Genomic DNA, 18301 nt, shown 5'->3' on the forward strand with positions numbered 1-18301 from the left:
GGTGTGGGCCTTTCTTAATCAAGTCCAATCAGTTGAATTAAACACAGCTGGACTCCAATGGAGGAGTAGAACCATCTCATGGAGGATCAGAAGAAATGGACAGCATGTGAGTTCAATATGAGTGTCACAGCAAAGGGTCTGAATACTTATGACCATGTGATATTTCAGTTTTTCTTTTTCAATAAATTTGCGAAAATTTCAAAATTTCTGTTTTTTTCTGTCAGGATGGGGTGCTGAGTGTCCATTAATGAGAAATAAAATGAACTTTTTCGATTTTAGCAAATGGCTGCAATGAAACAAAGAGTGAAAAATGTAAAGGGGTCTAAATACTTTCCGTACCCACTGTATGTGACAATAGTAATACAGCCGGCTTAATTCCCTCCTGAGACAGCAGCCTTCTGGCTCACTGCTGTGGAGCCCAAATGAGTGATACCTGCAATCCTGCATGTATTCATTTTTTGCAAAGTAGTCTCACGAATAGGGACCTTTTCCAGAAAAAAACACAGAGCTTGTGAGGACCAATAGACTTTATGGGGACCGAAGCCTACTCCTAATGAGGCAGAACGTCTTTTCTGAGGTACTGGTTAAGGTTAAGATTTGGGTTATGTTTGAATTAGTCAGGGTTAAGGTTAAGGGATAAGATATTGGCTAGGAGGTTCACAATGAATGCAAGTACATGAAAAGTCTGAATATAGTCATGCAGTTGAGATCCAAATGAAGGCAGAGTTCAAAAATGGGTGTGCTCAGAATAATGTGTCGGGAGTACTCTTGTAATAGAATAATAATGACTACTGAGGACTTAAAGGGCAAAACGTTAACATGTGGTCTGATGTGTTGGCGGCTGTGATTGCATTCCAACATGGACTATTATTCTTCTTGTCTCTCTCTCTACATCTATATTCTCTCTTTAATTAAATCAACCTTAAAGTGTGTACAACTCTTTACCCTCTGATACTGACTCTATCCCTCTGTCTCTCAAATATGTTCAGTCTCACCAGAAAACCTCTGATAGGCAAAGCACAAAATAATTAGAAGAAACGATAAGTGTGTGAATAAGATGTGTTTTGTTTCTCTTCCCAATTTCACTCCAACTTCCCTCAACTCCACCATGCTCATACCTGCTCTCGAAACATCATACTAATCAGAACATTCTGATCACTTTTGTTTGTGGCTCTGTTAAAACTTTTCAATCTCTTGATTATTTACATACACATTCCATTCATTTTGTTCAGAGAAATAAACCAGTTTGCTGGGTATTGATGTAATAATCCACAGAGTTGGCACAAATTAAAAATGAATTTGCGGTTTTAGGTTTCCGTCTCTCTTGGCGGCCTGATCAAGAGTTTTTATAGACTGATCTGATATTAGAACAATCCAATACAAGTTTCATATCTCATTAAACTGATTTTCTTTTCTTTGTGCATAAACTCTGAGAGCTAAGGTAATATGCATGTATGTATGTTTGACTTTCTACTAAGCTGCCTTTAATTCGGGTTTGAACTTTGACGTATGAAAGTGATAGAGAAATGTTACAGCTCTTTCAATAACTTCTGTTGTGACTGCAGCATAAAAGTAACCGGGGGTGCTTATTCAGACATTAGACCAACATTTCAAGTTGCCATCAGCTTAACATAAATAAGCACATAGGTTAATTCGAATCAGGAAGTGAATGGTTTGGAGTCAGAACCTTCTGGAATTACTGTATGTAAGTCAGTGCTGTAAAACCTGACTGTGGCAAATAGAAACCAGGCAATTGGAACAATTTGGGGGAAATTCCATGTACCAACACACCTCATGTGATACTGATCATACTAATTTACAGAGGAAAAACTAAAATCTATCTACTGTTGATTAATGTGAACACATCCTCTACTCTAAATATTATATTATACATTAAACTATTAATGTTTTATTGTCTTTATTGGTGCAACAAAGACAGAATATATGTCCTGTTTCCTCAAATGTGTTGTTCTCCATAAGCTGCAGTGTAGTAATTTTTCCTCCAGGGGGCTCTGTGTGGCCGTCTCCTCTGCCTCTCCCCTCTCTGGCTCCACGTCAGGGCTTGGTGCTGTTAGTTGTGGTAAAAGGCGGATGACTCATCGGTCTACAGCGCGCAAGCTCTAGGTGTCACCCATTATCTAGCTCTCAAGGCAGCAGAGGAAGGTGTCTGCCCCCCCCGCACTCCTGAGACTCTGAGCACCTCTCACAGATATCCGCTCCTGCTTCCACAGCGCATTTCTCCCATCAGCACCTACACACCCGAGTTTGATCCTCTCGTGTTGTGAATTCAAGTGACTGTGGGTTTGCAGGCAGAATTCAGAGCCGCTGTCTTCTTCTTTTTATTTTATGGTATGAGACAACAGTCCAGTTCAAAAACCACTGATTTAGAACAAAGAAAAGTGTGAGAAACAATTAATTGACAATCAAAATGATCGTAGGGTAATTTCCTGTTGAATGAGAAGTTAGCTGCCATAATATGTCAGTACTGAACTACAAATTTAACGAATTCGTCCACGGTCCAATATTTTGTCTTCAGTTGTATTGTATTGAAATGTTGGCAGGATGTTTTTTATTTATAAGGTTATTAACCCCAAAAAGCCTCTACACTGACTTTTGTCCTGATATCATATGAACAACTTGGCTTCTTATTTAATTTGGATTGAATGTGTGAACCAGCCAAAGGGTCATGAATTAGCTGCTCCAAAGCTTTTACTCACAGAAACATCCTTCAAATGCTCAGCAAAGCAAGAATAAATTAACTTACAATCCCAATAACTGTAGAGGAAGATTGTGTTATTCATTTATCCTCCATTAGCATTAGACAAACTGTAAAGACTAACTTTGAAGTAAATGTTTATCATGACATGTGAGATCTACTTGTACAGCTACATATTGAATTGTAAAACTACTGCGAATGGAAGACGTTGTACATGTTGTTCAATTTATTAATAAACTATAGGCTATTTATTCAGATAGATAAAAAACTAAAACGATATAAATCACAGACTGGAATGTTTACGTATTATTTTTATTTGTGTACTCTCCCCTTCCCCACAACAGACCACAAAGACAAGTGTCCATTACTTCATTAATATATTCATGTATACATATCATAGTGACAACAAAAGAAATCACAATACAAAAAACTGTTTAAATACATAGAATGTCGATCGCATGTCAGTATTGATTCAATGTCTTTGTACTCAACATGCATTCAAAATATAAAAATAGACTTCTTATTAAGTTTATATACACTTTTTTTATAAATATAAGAATACAAATGTATTTTTAAAATACAAAGATAAATACAGTCACATAGTGTACATTGTGTACCAAAACAAGCAATTACAAACAATTTTTTGGATATTTAGCATTCACAAAACACAATTATTACATTATAAATGCAACTTTAACGACAATTGCAGGTCTTGTTTTTTGTCTTCTTTTCTCCTTTAACTTATGTTCCTGTCCTTTTGTCCACCCAAGGGTGCTCACTTTTATACTTAAGGTAAAAGGAAGCATTCATTGGGTGGTGAATAAATAAAGAGGATAAGAAACAGGAAGTCTAGCTCTGCCGTACATCCTGCAAAAGTTTGTTGATTTCAGCCACCAGCTCGCTGGCATCCACCAGCTCATGTCTGCTGTCGCAGCGTTTGCCCTGAAGGTGGTTGAGCACAGAATCAAAATCGTCCTCCTCGTAATTCTCTGGTATCTCCTCCATTGCAGGCAACCACTTGCAGGAGGGCCCAGGGAGCGGCACTTGTACTTGCACAGGGGCTGGGGAATGCTGCATCATAGTGGGACTGACCAGTGCTGTGAGCAGAGGGATACTGTGGGGTTTACAGGGGTGGCCGCTCTTCTGAGGACTGTTTTTGGGTGCCTGTGAGCCCTTGTGGCTGCTGCTCTGGGAGCCGAGCTTGGTGTTGGGTTTCAGGGTGTGGTAGCTGCCACCCTGGTGATGGCCAGATGGACCGATGCTGCTTCCCGGGTTCTGGAAGTGGGTATTGGCAGCCCAGGCTGCCACGCCTTGCTGGTGAACAGAGGGGCTGGGCTTGCCAGGCAGATGGCCCCTCCTGCGATCCAAAGACCCAGTCATAGGCACACCCACACCACTCAGACTTGTCCCTTTGTCTTTCTCGTTGACCTGGACATAGGAGTCCAGACCCTGGGGTAGCAACCTCTGGAACACGCTGCTCATCTCTGACAACAGTGACGTGGTCCCACACAGATCTTCATCTCTGTCCCCCCTGCTGTCCTCTCCCCCCTCTTCCTCTCCACCGTTCTCAGCGCCCAGGTCCTTGCCGAAGGTGGAAAAGCTCTGGTTCCGGGCAGTCACATTGTCTGTGCAGGGCTGTGGGGTCTTTTCCTGCGAGAGGTCAGTTACATGGCGGGCTTCTTCTCCTGGAATATAGAGGTTGCTCCGGTAGTCGGAGGATGATGAGGCTGGTGAGGCCAAGGGGGGCATCCAGCACTGATCTGAGTGACCCAGAACACGACACTCCTCTGTGCAGTGCCTCATAGCTGGATAGAAAGACAAAGCACTTATGAGTATCTAGAAATACTGAGCTGCACACACAGTAAAGTTCATTTGAAAATTGTTAGAGCTGGGCATCAAACTTCAATTCCCTTTGAAAATGAACAGAAATGTGTAGCATTGAGTATTAAAACCGAGCTGTACTGATATGTGGCATTGAATATCTAGCCAGATATTTAGCCAGATTTTGATTTTTTTTTTTTTAGGACTTCAAACTTACTTCTTGAAATATGAAGATATTAAATTCCACTGATGTAAAACACAGAACAGCTAAAAAACAACACATTTGAGATGATGGAGCCAACGTTGTGTGTCATAGTCGGCCGATTGAACAACTTTAACAACTGATCCATTATCCAAACTCTTGCAAACTACTTTTCTGTTGATAGATCGATTTAAAGGGCCACAAAACCCAAAGAGTTGGTTCAAAAATGATTAGTAAGTTTCTACTTCATATGCTGTGAAAGTTCTGATTGTCAAACCGTCATAGCTTCAAATCTTTACAAAGCTTAACGTTTTTCTTTTTTGAACGCTTGAGTTTTTGCAGGCAGAGTATGTCATACATTATGTGTGTTCACATTAGATGTATCTTGTAGATAATACTAGAGACATCTTATCTTTTTCTTGTGAGAAGGAAACAACCATAAATAGAATCTCAGAATCAAAGGGATGTAAATAAGGTTCCTGACAGTTGATTCGTTTTCCATCCAGCCTTCCTCTCCTCAGGTGTTTTGTCTGTGGAAACACCACGGAAATCTGCTTTAATTAGTCTGAAAGCTCTTCGCAGGAACACTACCTGCTGCCTTCCAATGTATTTACCACGATGAGACAATTCAGCAGAGCCGATCAATGCCTATTACCCATTCAGAATACCTCCTCCTCTAAAAGCCCTGCATTTTTCCCTTTCAACTCACCCTTTTCAATATTAAATCTTCAAATAGAAAATCTCTGAAGAATAAATTAGACAAATCAAATATGCCAACTTAAAGCCTTCATTAAAGGAGTGCGGCGCTTTTCAGTCGTGCCATTGAGGGACTTCATTATACCCTCATTAACATGAAAGGAACATTTATAATACATCTTAGAGCAGATGAAAAGTGCATTTGGAGGCACTGAAAGGGGGAGAAAATCAGTGCGGGGTAGTGGAAGACTGAGTGCTCTGCCCCGCTGATGAAAGGGTAAAAATGAAAGATTTAACCCCACTGATTTGTGTGCAAAAATAAGAATGTGTCAGGCAAACATTACTAGAAAGCCTGCCTGTGTGACTGACTGCAATGTCAATTCAGATGACTTACTAACTGATTTTCTTGCCCCTGAGTTATCAGGCCTTGTATTTAGAACTCAGGGCTAAATGACACACTGATGATAATGTGAGAAAACCTTTATGTTTGAGAAGAAGGAGCAGGAGGACTCCGTTATCCACTGAGCAAGGAGAATGACCACGACTCTTAGACCACACGACTGGACCCTACTTTTCCATAATGCAACGTGTTGATATGTTTATCAGAAACTTTCTGCCTGATTAATGCCCATATCTGTCAAAGTCACCCAGAAGCACCACACTGGTAATAGTGTAGTAGTAGTTAACTGATTTTGACTACTGTTATAGCTTTTTAAGACCAATTGGTTGTTTATGTAGCAAATGCCCCTGTGGTTAGTGTTGTCAGATGCATCGTTGGTTACTGATGAGGCTATAGGAAGTAATTTCCCCCTTGAAAAACTATCTTCTGAGTAGTGGTCCAGTATTTCATTATTATCTTAAGGAGCTATATCAAGATAGCAATATGCCCCTATATAGACAGGTGTACAGTGCAGTCACATACCTGGCAAATCTGCCCTTATAATATAAAAGCTTCCAATTTGAAATGAGAAGGGAATGAGATATGTTACTCTGATTGGCTCACTACATTTAAAGTCCAAAACAATGACGATGACTTTTGTGCCATGCTCTTAAATTGTTTAAAATAGAGCCCGGAAAAATATGTGTTGCTCCTTTAACCCATTTAGAACCAATTCATCTGCAGTGCATATCTTCAATCACCCCTGCCTGTATGTGACAACACTGTTTTCTCCTCATTCATTATGCAAAAAAAGAATAAAGTCAGGCTTGATAGTGAGGATATTTTAACCAACATTCATCATAAACAAATTGCCTGGAGAGCTCTTGCCATCTGTAGATCAGTGTCTTTGGATCAGAGGTCCACTTCTATCTGTAACAGTGACAATCGGCCCTTGACTTCAAGGGCCTTTCATTTGTCCTTCACAACCATGTCATTAATGTCAAATGTCTTCTTAGATAACCACCTGTGTGGGCCAGAGCATAATAGGTTCTCCAAATGTTTTTTTTTGGTCAGGGTGCCATAAGGACTCTAACATTTTTGGGGAATAATTCACTTTCCTTCTAAGAGCGAGTTGAAAATATTGATATCCATTTCAGGTCGATGTGTTTGTATGAAGACTGAGTGATGTGTTCAGCTTAGCAGTCGGACTGGAAGTAGGGCAAAACAGATAGTTGCAATTAGTTAAGAAAAATATCTATGAACACGTTCAGAATACTCTTACTTTATCCAGCCACTAAGTTCTTATACAAACTACCTATGGATTGTGCAACAATGGATTGTGGTTTCGAACTTTGAGTAAGGCTAGATGTTTATCCTGACTCCATCATTAACTGTTAGAAAGCCTAACCCCACCCTGATCCATGTCTAAACAAAGAGGTTTGTCACACTAGTCTTTAAAAAAAAGCAAAGTCAAGTCATGGAGAACAGAATAGCTGTTATTTATTTTTGAAAGAATTTCATATTCTCTCAAAAGGTTGTTAATAATCATTTGAGTATGAGATATGCTTCTACATGAACCACAAACAAAGAGTTTCTACATCCTTCTGCACCTGAGCAAAGATGGCTATATCCAGTCATAATGACGGGAAACAGATAAACACTGTTGAAATCATCTATGCTGCAGTGGACACGAGGGTGGAAGGCGGGTGAATATACAGAATGAGAACTGTGAGCTTTGAGATGTAATTATGCTCTTTTGGGCCTAATCATGAGCACAGCTCAGAACAGACGCCATGGCAACTACTTGTCACATGGCAATTAAATGCGTCCTGCTCATCAGGGAAGCATGAGGGCTCCATTTTGGATGGCTGACAGCGAAAGCTTGAAGGTGGGAAAAGGAGAAGGACTAACAAGCACAGCTCCTCCATACAGCTATAAAGAAAGTGAGGAAGGGGGTGTTAGTGATGAGATTGTCTGCCCGTCTGGGTCAACTTTAATTGCGATGTAGCTCAAATGCAGTGTCGCATGATGGCTATGTGGGAAGCCGTCTGGAAAGAAGTGGGTGCTTTGGGAGGAGGACGATGACTCAATATGAGAAGTTGCAACCTCTGTGACATTTGCTAAGTCAGGCTGAGCGACAGAGGAACTTTAGAGCATGTGTCTGAATGTTTCTAAAGCAACAGGTCTGTGAAACCTGTCAGAGAGATAGATTTGAAGGGTAGAATATATCGAAGTCAGCAGGTTGGTCAGCAATGATCAACAAGTGCTCATATTCTTCCATGTTAACTGTGGAGAGAATGGAAGAGAAGAGGAGTACTGTAAGGGAGGAGCTGCTGAGCTATCTGAAGCCATGAGGTGAAACTCAGTGGATGAGTGTCTACAGTGTCTCTGACAAACATTCCATGCCAATACACATGCAGTCAACTTGTAATGCAGAATACAAATGAGGAATGATCAATGTATGGCACCTGCATACTCTTTGATTATTTTAAAGACTGTCTTAATGCACTAATGTTATCGGTCACTAAGCCTGTAGTAATTCCTTATACGCTTGACTCCACTGTAAGACATACGAGACAAACCCACAGCCCTCATCCTGTGGTTGTTCAGCTTAAACTCGGCTGTAGCTGATATAAGGCTTTAGCGTCTGAATTATATGTGTGTATCTTTTCATTTGTCTCGTTATATGGGACTTCCTGTGAGTCTGGGGAGCCACGCAGGCAGAAATTTGAGACTGTAACTTTTGTATATATCTACATTGATTTGTGTAACCTAAGACTGCTGTAGCTTTATATTAGTTTGCCTGAACTGTGGAATCCATTTTTGCACATAAAAAATGTGTACTTCATCCCCCATCCCCACTTATGCTGGAATTATGCTATAAAGGGATTTCTGCAGGGCCATCTTGTATGTAGGGACAAGTTCATAATGATTAATCAAACTGATCAGATGTATCATGTTACTTGTATTTGAACTGAATGAATAGCAAGTTACTCAATTTGTCAACTGACAGGATATTAATCAGCAGCTGTACATTTAGATTAGACATATCCCCTTCCAGGTAGAGTGTGCTGGCTCCAGCCTGTTAAATGTCAAGATTTCCAGCTTTTCTTTATCCTCTAAACCGGCTCGTGTTTACGAAGGGACTATTTTTTAATTAGAATTTTTAATTAACTGAATTAATATTTTAAATGTATTTGGCAGATAGATCAATAATAAGGGAGCCCTACATCTTTGCTCCAATTTGTCCTATGCAATTGAATGGATCTAGTGTAATGTATTGTGGCAAAGATTAAGTTCAATTTAGTTTTAAACATAAAACTGATTTGGATTCAGTACTAGATGATAAGAAGAAAGAAAATGATGTGATATGAGGGCATGGGTGTAAAGTTGTGGATGGGGGGCCAGTGGTATACCTGCATGCGTTCTGTGCTGGCCATCAGGGGCATATATCTCAGTAAAGCCCTCACCAAGGAGCCGGTCCATGGGTGACTCCCTGCCTGGCTCATAGTCGCTGTCCCCGGCCTCACTGTCTCCTCGACCGCTGTCCTTCAGACTGAACTTATCCATCTCATTCAAAGGATATCTGCAAAGAGAGACAACAATTTGATACATTTGTCAGAATGGATTAATCATTGAAAATAATATGATCAAATGGGTATGGTACAGCACGCTACCAATGGATAATAGGGTTCACAGAGAGGCAGAGAGCATGCTGCAGAAGGGGTTTTACATAAAATTATGCAAATGTGATGTTACTGAGCATACAGTTTGACTCTAAACCTAAAAGCTACGACTTATGGATGTAAGGGGCTATGTGAAAGTACTGACAGCAGACAAATTCATATGGGAATTATTTCTGATATTTCAGATATTATACCTCTACGTAAGTCTAACAACAAACTCTTTAAAAGCACTTTGCATGCCCATTACCTGTAGCTCCTGGTGTATTTGTTGCCTCTGAAGCTTGGTCGTGGCTGGTACTGACCCTGATGGAGCATGGACAGAAGCTGTGAGACTTGCTACAATCAAACAAAATCAAAAAAAAGAAGAAAAGGACACAAAAGAAAAAGAAAAAAATGAAGACGGGAAAATGAATGGAGTCAAACAAGCAAGGCCACAAGACAATGCAGTGTGGGGGGGATATGTGGGGAAAGGGTAGGTTTGCTGGGTGGGATGGGAGGGGAGGGCGGGTGGTGACATGACTTTGTGACTTGCTCCTGAATGGGATGGTCAACAAAAACATGACATAAAGGGCTGGACGTAACAGAATATGGGAGCAAGGAATAAATTCAGAACAAATACTGAATATAAGACATAAACAAACTACAAAGTTCATGATTTTGGGCATAAATACAACAAGTTGTTTTCTTTTAATATTTTAGAGAATATGCAGAGGTACTTATTACAATAAAATAAAGATTAGTGACCACTAATTTTTATAAATTAACATAAGTACAGAGAATCTAGGGTTACAGAAAATAAGCTGCAAGCATTAAGGAAACTGAAATCTGACTGTCTTACCTCTACAGGAGGTGTGGCATGGGCCAGCTCCAGGGCAAAATTCTCTGGAACATGGTTGGAGGAGATGGTGACAAGGCTGTTGAGGGACTGGCGGCTATGAAGGCTTTGCCTGCTACCCAGGGTGCCCCTCTCAGGTGCTGGAGAGGCTGATGGGGAGCGTGGGTGTGCCCGGACAGGCAGAGTCCCATTGACAGTTGGGACCAGGGTGATGTCTGCTTTGTGGATCTGCCTGGCAGGCTTCTTGGGGTGGTTCTGGTAGCTGTTTTCTGCCACACGGCAGTTGTAGTTATGTCTTGGGTCTTTCTTCTCTCTGGTGCAGCGGGTGGTGGCAAACATCACCATGACGATGAGTAGTAGAGCACAAACAGCACCTAGAGAGATGATGACTATGAGAGAGAGATCCAGTGAGGCTTGGCTGGTGCCAGTGGGGTAGAGAGGGGGGAGGATGTCCATGGTCTCCTGCAGGGAGAGCCTGAAGAGGGCGCCTGTGGACAGCCGACTGGTGCCCCTGTCTTGCACTTCTACCTTCAGCTCCATCACATCCCGAGGAGCCTGTTCCAGGCTGGCATTGGTTCTGAGCTCACATCGCCGGGCATCCATCACAAACAGCATATCCTCATTGCCACCAACAATGGCGCAGCTCAGCTCTCCATTGGCACCAGCATCACGGTCTGTGACTTTAAGCGCAGTTATCAGCTGACCCGGGGATGCATACTTCCAGACCAGAAGCTCAGCCGTGTGATTCTGGAGGGAGGGGGAGTGGACGATGGGGGGGTTGTCATTTTCATCCAAAACAGTTAGAAGGACGGTAGTGTTCGTGGACAGTGCAGGGTTTCCCCCATCGCGTGCCTGAATGGTGAAGGCGATTCGGCTGACGTCTTCATGGTCAAAGCTGCGTAGGGCATAGATGGCGCCATTGGAGGGATCAATGGTGACATAAGTGGAGATAGGGCTCCCTTGGACCAGGGCGTCTATGATAGTGTAAGTGACCTGGCCATTGGTGCCCAGATCTGGATCTGATGCCACCACGGTCATCAGATATGCTCCTGGTGAGTTGTTCTCTGATTTGAAGACCTCATAGTGGCTCTTCTCGAAACGTGGAGGATTGTCATTTTCATCCAACACCTGAACAGTAAAATGTTTGATGGTGGAGAGACTAGGAGAGCCCCTGTCCTCAGCTATGACAGTCAGGCTGTACTCTGACCTCTTCTCCCTGTCCAATGAGATGTTAGTGAGGATCATATAATTCTTCTCGTGGGTCTTCTGGAGTCTGAAGTGGCCGTGGCCGTGCAGCCTGCAAACAACCTCCCCATTGAGGCCTGCATCACTGTCGTCAACACGCACCAGAGCTATGAAGGTGTCCACAGGGGCCCCCTCTGAAATGTAGGCCACCTCCTCTTTACCAGGTGTCATCAGGTTGATATTGATCTCTGGTTTGTTGTCATTTACATCCACCACTTTCACCACAATTTTGCAAAGTCCAGGGATGGAGTTAGGTCCCATGTCCTGAGCCTGCATATCTAGCTCAAAGGAAGCAGTGCTTTCATAGTCCACTTTTTTAATAAGAGTAATGTGGCCATTTTCTGGGTTTATCTTAAATGTTTCAAGGATCTTTGGTGGAATGTGACTGCTGAAAGAGTAGACTATTTTCCCATTAGTGCCCTCATCTGGGTCTGTGGCGTTTAAATCAATGATTAGAGTCCCAAGGGGAGAGTTTTCCAGCAAATTGATGATGTAAGCCTGTTCATCGAAGGCTGGGCTGTTGTCGTTGGAGTCAGAAATGCTGATTTTGACCAAAGTGGAGCCGGATTTTGGGGGTACACCGTTATCCGAGGCTGTGAGCTGGAGCTGGTAGCTGGACAGCACCTCACGGTCCAGCTCCCTCATCACCACCAACTCTGCGTACTTGGCCCCGTCTGTCCTGGTTCTAACATCAATCTTAAAGAAGTTGTTGGGTGTCAGTGAGTAGGTGTGCAAAGCGTTTTCTCCGACATCTGCATCCAGTGCGCCGTCTAACGGGATCCGCGTCCCCACGGCTGCGCTTTCGGAAATCTCGACTGGGACAATGGAGCGGGAGAAGTGCGGGGAGTTGTCGTTAATGTCCAGCACTTCCACTTCCACATGGAACAGCTGCAGGTACTCCGTCGGGAGCGTGACCACATCGAATTCAATCGAGCAGTTCAAGTTTTTCTCACAAAGCTTCTCGCGGTCGATTTTGGTGCCGATGCTGATCTCTCCGTCCTCCTCCCGAACAGACAAGAACGGCGTGCTCCCTCGTTGCATAGCGCGGAACCGAAAGGTCAACGAACTCGGTAGTTTGGATAAAACCCCGGCTACATCCTCCCTTAACCGTGCAATAATCGTGCCTACTTTCTGCTCCTCGTAAACTTTATATTTCAAAGTCTTACCAGTGGCTCCGTGCGTAAGGGCGACCAAAAGCAGTAGATGGAGTAGTGCAGGAGAGAAAATATTTCCTTTTGCTTGAATCATTTTTGCACCCATCTTCTGCGCGCACATTTCGACGAATACTTCCACAGAGGCAAAAAAAAATCGGGTCGCGGGGACGGGGGTAAATGTCCTCTCAGAAGTCTGGCATGTTGAATCCTGCGCTGCTGCTGCTCTCCGCTACTCAAAAAAATACAACTCCGCAAAACAGATAAATAAATAAATAAATAAATAAGTGGATAGTTACACGGGATACAGTTAATGTCTTTCTTTAGTTGAAGAATAAAATACACGATCAAATCGCGGCGCCTTCCCTGTAGCTTTCTCACATAACCACAAACGCCCGCCGCCTCCTGTGCGTGCGCCTCTTAGAATGAGTGAGAGTGTGTCAGGGCGAAGAAAAGGCGCAGCTTTCTCCCAGTGTGTGTGTGCTTGGGTCTGTGTGTGTGTGCGTGATAGAGAGAGAGAGATGGGGGGGGGGGGGGAGAGAGAGAGGGAGAGAGAACTCGCTGTGCGCGTGTGTGCGACTGTGTCTGCCTGTCCTGCACCCCCCCCCCACACACACACACACACATACACCCCCCCAGTCTCTCTCTATGCCCCACAGCACCCAAGCTGCGTCTCTCTTCCACACAAAATATGTCCCGCACCTTCCCCCAATTCCACTCCCTCACCCCCTCTCCTCCTAAATCACCAGAATGGCCTCCTTCAAGCATCACAGGAGGGACCGACCATTGGGAGCCCCGACTCCCTCCCCCACCTCCCTCCCCAGCACAGAGACACCCCGGCATTAAAAGTGTGTCACAACAATGGGCCAGAGGAGGAAGTATTCTGGGCTCAGCCACTTATAACACAGCACATACTGACCCGCGGCAGGCTTACATTGTTATGATTGTAATTCACAACGTGTGCCAACTCTGCTCCTTTCCTGTGTGTGTAAAACGCGACATTGTCGCCCTCAGAATAGAGTATGAGGAAACACGAAACACTGTTCACTCTATAGTGGTTACCTGACCAGGGCGCACACATTAAACCCCAAACCGGGAAATTAAAAATATTTATCATCCGTGGCCTTTTTTTCACAATATCCAAAAGCAAAATTGCGACTCCCTTGCATGTTTGTATTGTGGGCATCCTAATATTGCATGAATTTCCTCCTGGGGTTTATCGTAATACTTTTCATCTCGACCATATCCTGCCCCTTATGCGCAATTATGCACTAGTTGATTATTATGCCCTTAAATTCTGATCTACCTGTCTGCATGAGGAGGAGGCTTATTGAGCTTTATGTTTGAGACCTGGCATGCCCAAAGCCAAACATGCCCATGAGTCTGTGTGACTGTAGAACACACAACAAGACAAAATCAGACAAAACAAGACAAACAACCACTGTAATATCATTGTAACATCAAGTGATTTAAACGGTGTCTGCCTGGATCACACAAAAGCTTAATCATACACAGTATTAACAACTTTATAATCGGATAATTAAAACATTGATTTTGTATTTAATTGTTTCAGTATTTTGTGGGATTGGGGGGGCAAACTGTGTTATTTATCTGCTTTCTTTGTGCACACAGGACGCAGTAATCAACGCAATACATGCATTTTCATTAAAAAGTGTTTTACCAGTTAATCTGTTAACCAGTTACAAATAGTAAAAGGTTACCTGGCTCTTGGTTATAAACTTGGACAACTGACATGTCTGTAATTGTATATATAATGTGTGGCAGACAGTGGAAACAAAAGCATGTCAGTTTACAAAACAAACATAAACATTCAATTAATTCCACAGAAAGAATCTTATTTTAGGTTATTTAATTTCAGCAAATGGCAAATTTTTTTGATAATTCCACTGCATTGTGACGCATGGATATACTTTCTCACAGACAGTATTAGTTAAGGTATGGCCAGCTGACCCCCACGTGCGCTCTTTTCATAAACCGCCTCCGCCTGCTGCTGCATAATAATGTTTTATGGAAGCGTACATCTCCTGATCCGACCAAATTACCATCCTGCAAACTCAAAGTGTTGCTCAGAGAGCAAACAACTGGACAAGCAGAGCTTTATGGGAGCACCACACAGCCATCTGGCCAGTGCCTCAGACAACCCAAACCTACAATTACCATCTATTCAGACTCCTACGCCCCCCTCTGCCAAGAAGCTCCAAGTGAGAATTAGCTCCAGCTCATGTCAGATAAATTCTATTATCCTCATCCTGTTGTAGTAAAACTGACTTCTGTAGCAGACTTTATGAGTTTACTATTCAGTAGTAATCAAAGACAATTGCTGCATTTTAAATAAGCTATAGCTGCTGATATGTAACATTGGAGGAGAAGTGGGGAAGCAGCCAGCATCAGGATCACAGAGGTTGATAAGTATTTTATAGCCTGCATTAATCCATGCTCCACTCCTAAAATCTTTAAAAGCTGACATCACAGCAAAGATTTCTACAGCATGCCCTCATCACTGTGTCAAAGGCTCCAGTAAGCCAGGACAAGTCCGTTTTGAAGATCCCCCAGATTCCATTTTTGCCAAAATCTGAAAGTAATGAGTCTCACTGCACAGGCTTATATTCTCAATAAGTTTCATTTGGAGTGCGAGCCATATCTGATAACCGCAGCGCTGATTGGTTTCAACAGAGCAAATTATCTGGGGCCAGCATCTTTGAGGGGATGCGTCTCTGTGATGGATTTTATCTGCATTTTAAATTCCAATGTGCGACCCGTGGGAACAGGCTCTCTGTGCAGCCATCTGTCTCTGAGCAAACACATGGACACCGGCTCATGAGCTGATATATACACATACTGATGCTGAATGACTCCACAAAGTCTCCATACACTCCACAGTTTCAAGTTGTGCATTTTGTGTGCCTTTGAAAAACTGCAGCTAACTGCTGATTGGTGTGACTTAGTTTGACTCATTGGTGGTTCCAATATGTCCAGAGTGACCACTCTCAAACTCCCTGTAATATTGTTTTCAAAATATTCTTATAAAAGCTAATGTGTGCGATACATAAAAGTAGATTAGAGCCATCCTAGAGAATTGTATGTTGTAATGACCATAATATTAGCATAATCATCTCACTGGAGTGTGTTGCGCTCCCAAACCTCTTGCAATGATGCTAATAAAGCTGCGATCATATTCCAAATGCCTGGGCTGAGTTTCAGTAAACTTAGGTGCAGAAATATCTGTGATTATTTCTTCAGAGAGAAGGCAGAAGGGCTGCTGTGACATCCCAGGCTGCTCATATGGCCAGTTAAAGGTTGAATGACCGGCTGGGTTTTGGGGGGATGCAGAGATTCTGCCCTCAGGGACCATAAAATTACTGAAAGGAGTTTTGGGGGGGTGTGCAGGGTGAGAGGCTCTGCAACTTTGTCATTGAAATGAAGCAAGAGATCCTGATGACAAAGGCAGCTTAGCAGGTGGAGAGAGGGGGCCCTACAAACCCCATCCCACCCCTCCCTTTTGAAAGAAACCTCTGCTCACCAGGAGGTAGCAGTGGTGGTGGTGGGGTAAGTGTGCACACTTTTTTAAAACTAAGGGATATTCAGTGTATTATATTATTTCAGTCTCTGTTGTTCTCCATCTTATTTCCAATACAAATGTACAGAGGGAGTAAAAGCAATCCTATATGAATTAAGATATTATTGATAAAAGTCGTGGACAATTGCTACAAAGAGAAAGAAAGAATTCAACAGCAGTACAATGATATACTATTCAGTATATAACTCATGCAGTGATGCAAATGTAATAGTAAAGAGATCCCTGAAGGTGGACATTTCTGATTTCTTTCTTTTATCAGGGAGAGGCGGAGTTGCGGCAGGCGTCCAGGGGGTCTAGAGAATTGTAAAGGCACGCGAGCATCTGCCAACATCTCATTACCATGCTGTTAGCTCGTCTGAATCGGAAGGGATTTGAGACGGGGAGTCAGGACCAAGCTGAGCCAGAGATGACACATCATGTAACCCAAAATATGATGCATCATCTGATGATCAGTGTTCTGAAAGCTGAACGTGGTTATACAATTGGTTATTTTGAATTATGCATACATTTATTTAAAAAATAAATATTTTCAGAACATTAGTCTTCACCAACAATAGATTTGTTTTACATTTCTATTTGTGAATGGATGAAACAAAAAGTGAGGTGTGGGTCGGTGCATTTTTTTACTTTGGAATGGTAAGGCTAGCTGGTTCCCCCTGCTTCCAGTTTTTATGCTAAGCTATTTGCTAACCATGTCCTGTTTCAAACCCCATTTTCAGACCGGTGTAGTAGTATTGATGTAGCCTCAATCTTTCAGTCTCACTCTCAGCCAGTTTACGTAAACAGTAAAGTTTTTTCACTTTAATCTTTTCTCTTTGTAAACTGGAGGTGGTTTTTAAACTGCTATATAAATAAATTGACTTGACTTGAATCTGTGATGTTCTCTGTATTTCAGAAGTTCTTTTGAGTTGAAATCTTGCACTTTACTTTTTTGCTGCATCCTCTCCTTTCTGAGCCTGAATTGTCTTACCTCGATATCAGACAGTGATTTCCCACGTCTCTGTAGTGCTGCTGCCTCTCACAGGAAAGGGCTTTTCTGTTAAGTTGTGACAGGGAGGAAAGGGTGGAAACAGCAAGCATGGTGACAGATCTGCAAACTTGCGTGCAGCAAATTGGAATCTTGGTGTCTTCCTGATTAGAGGGGCTTCACGTTGCGCTGCTTTGGAATGAAACTCCACTTTAGGTTGACTGAAGTTAGGTCAGCATGCTATCATGTTGATTATATTCAAACGTTACACCCCACCCCGTTCATTCCGCTCTGCTTCGGCTAATCGGCCAGTTGCTCCTTCACTGCAAGCTAAACACTCATCAAAAACACGACTGTTAGCCGTCCTGGCTCCTAAATGGTGGAATGAGCTCCCCATTGACATCCGGACATCAGAAAGTTTACACATCTTCCGCCCGAAAACTAAAAACATACCTCTTCCGACTTTACTTTGAATAAAAAAAAAAAAGAAAAAAATACTTTTGAAAATAACACTTTAGTAGCACTTAAATGGCACTTACTTTAGCACTTTGTAGTTTTGCTTTATTTTGAAGAAATTGTACTTTCTTGATTCTTGTCGTCCTTGGTATGTACCCTCGGTTTGAATGCACTTATTGTAAGTCGCTTTGGATAAAAGCGTCAGCTAAATGAAATGTAATGTAATGTAATGTAATGTAATGTAATTATATTCATAGCTATACACAGGAACAACAACTGAAATTATTAATGATCAGGCCTCTCGGTGCCAATGATGGACAATGACATTTTAATAGTGTTCCCACACCTTTGTTTCAAGGCTGGTTCGATTTTAAGCCCACTACTGTCAATCATTATCACCAGACAACTACCATTTGCATGTTTGACTGATATGTTAACTCTTCAATTATTTTAATGAATATCTACCATACACACATGGACCTATTGACATCAAATGTTTCTTAATTTTCCAATAGACCTGTTTATAAGTGCAATACATCCATATTTGCA

The 18301-nt window shown here is 42.4% G+C and overlaps 1 protein-coding gene across 2 annotated transcripts; it reads right to left on the reverse strand.

Annotated features, from left to right (window-relative positions):
• Positions 1-3022: 3022 nt before the first annotated feature.
• pcdh18b (protocadherin 18b) lies at positions 3023-13175 on the reverse strand. Of its 2 annotated transcripts, none has more exons than XM_062394403.1 (4): positions 10339-13175; positions 9748-9803; positions 9231-9400; positions 3023-4521 (listed from the first exon to the last, which is right to left on the reverse strand). In XM_062394403.1, the coding sequence occupies exons 1-4, from the start codon at positions 12853-12855 to the stop codon at positions 3566-3568; spliced, it is 3699 nt and encodes a 1232-aa protein (XP_062250387.1). In that variant the 5' UTR covers positions 12856-13175; the 3' UTR covers positions 3023-3565. The 2 variants fall into 2 exon arrangements, with proteins under 2 accessions (XP_062250387.1, XP_062250386.1); XM_062394402.1 differs by having other exon boundaries at positions 9748-9836.
• Positions 13176-18301: the final 5126 nt, after the last annotated feature.

Source organism: Platichthys flesus, chromosome 8, assembly GCF_949316205.1.
Source record: "Platichthys flesus chromosome 8, fPlaFle2.1, whole genome shotgun sequence".
In the NCBI taxonomy this organism is placed as follows: Eukaryota; Metazoa; Chordata; class Actinopteri; order Pleuronectiformes; family Pleuronectidae; genus Platichthys; species Platichthys flesus.

Excerpts from the sequence above, each read along its gene's own strand:
- pcdh18b (XM_062394402.1), bottom strand. The coding sequence starts at position 12,855 with ATGTGCGCGCAGAAGATGGGTGCAAAAATGATTCAAGCAAAAGGAAAT. Across the intron at positions 9,401-9,747 it reads AAATACACCAGGAGCTACAG|ATATCCTTTGAATGAGATGG; the intron begins GTAATGGGCATG and ends CTCTCTTTGCAG. Across the intron at positions 4,522-9,230 it reads CCAGCACAGAACGCATGCAG|CTATGAGGCACTGCACAGAG; the intron begins GTATACCACTGG and ends CTTTCTATCCAG.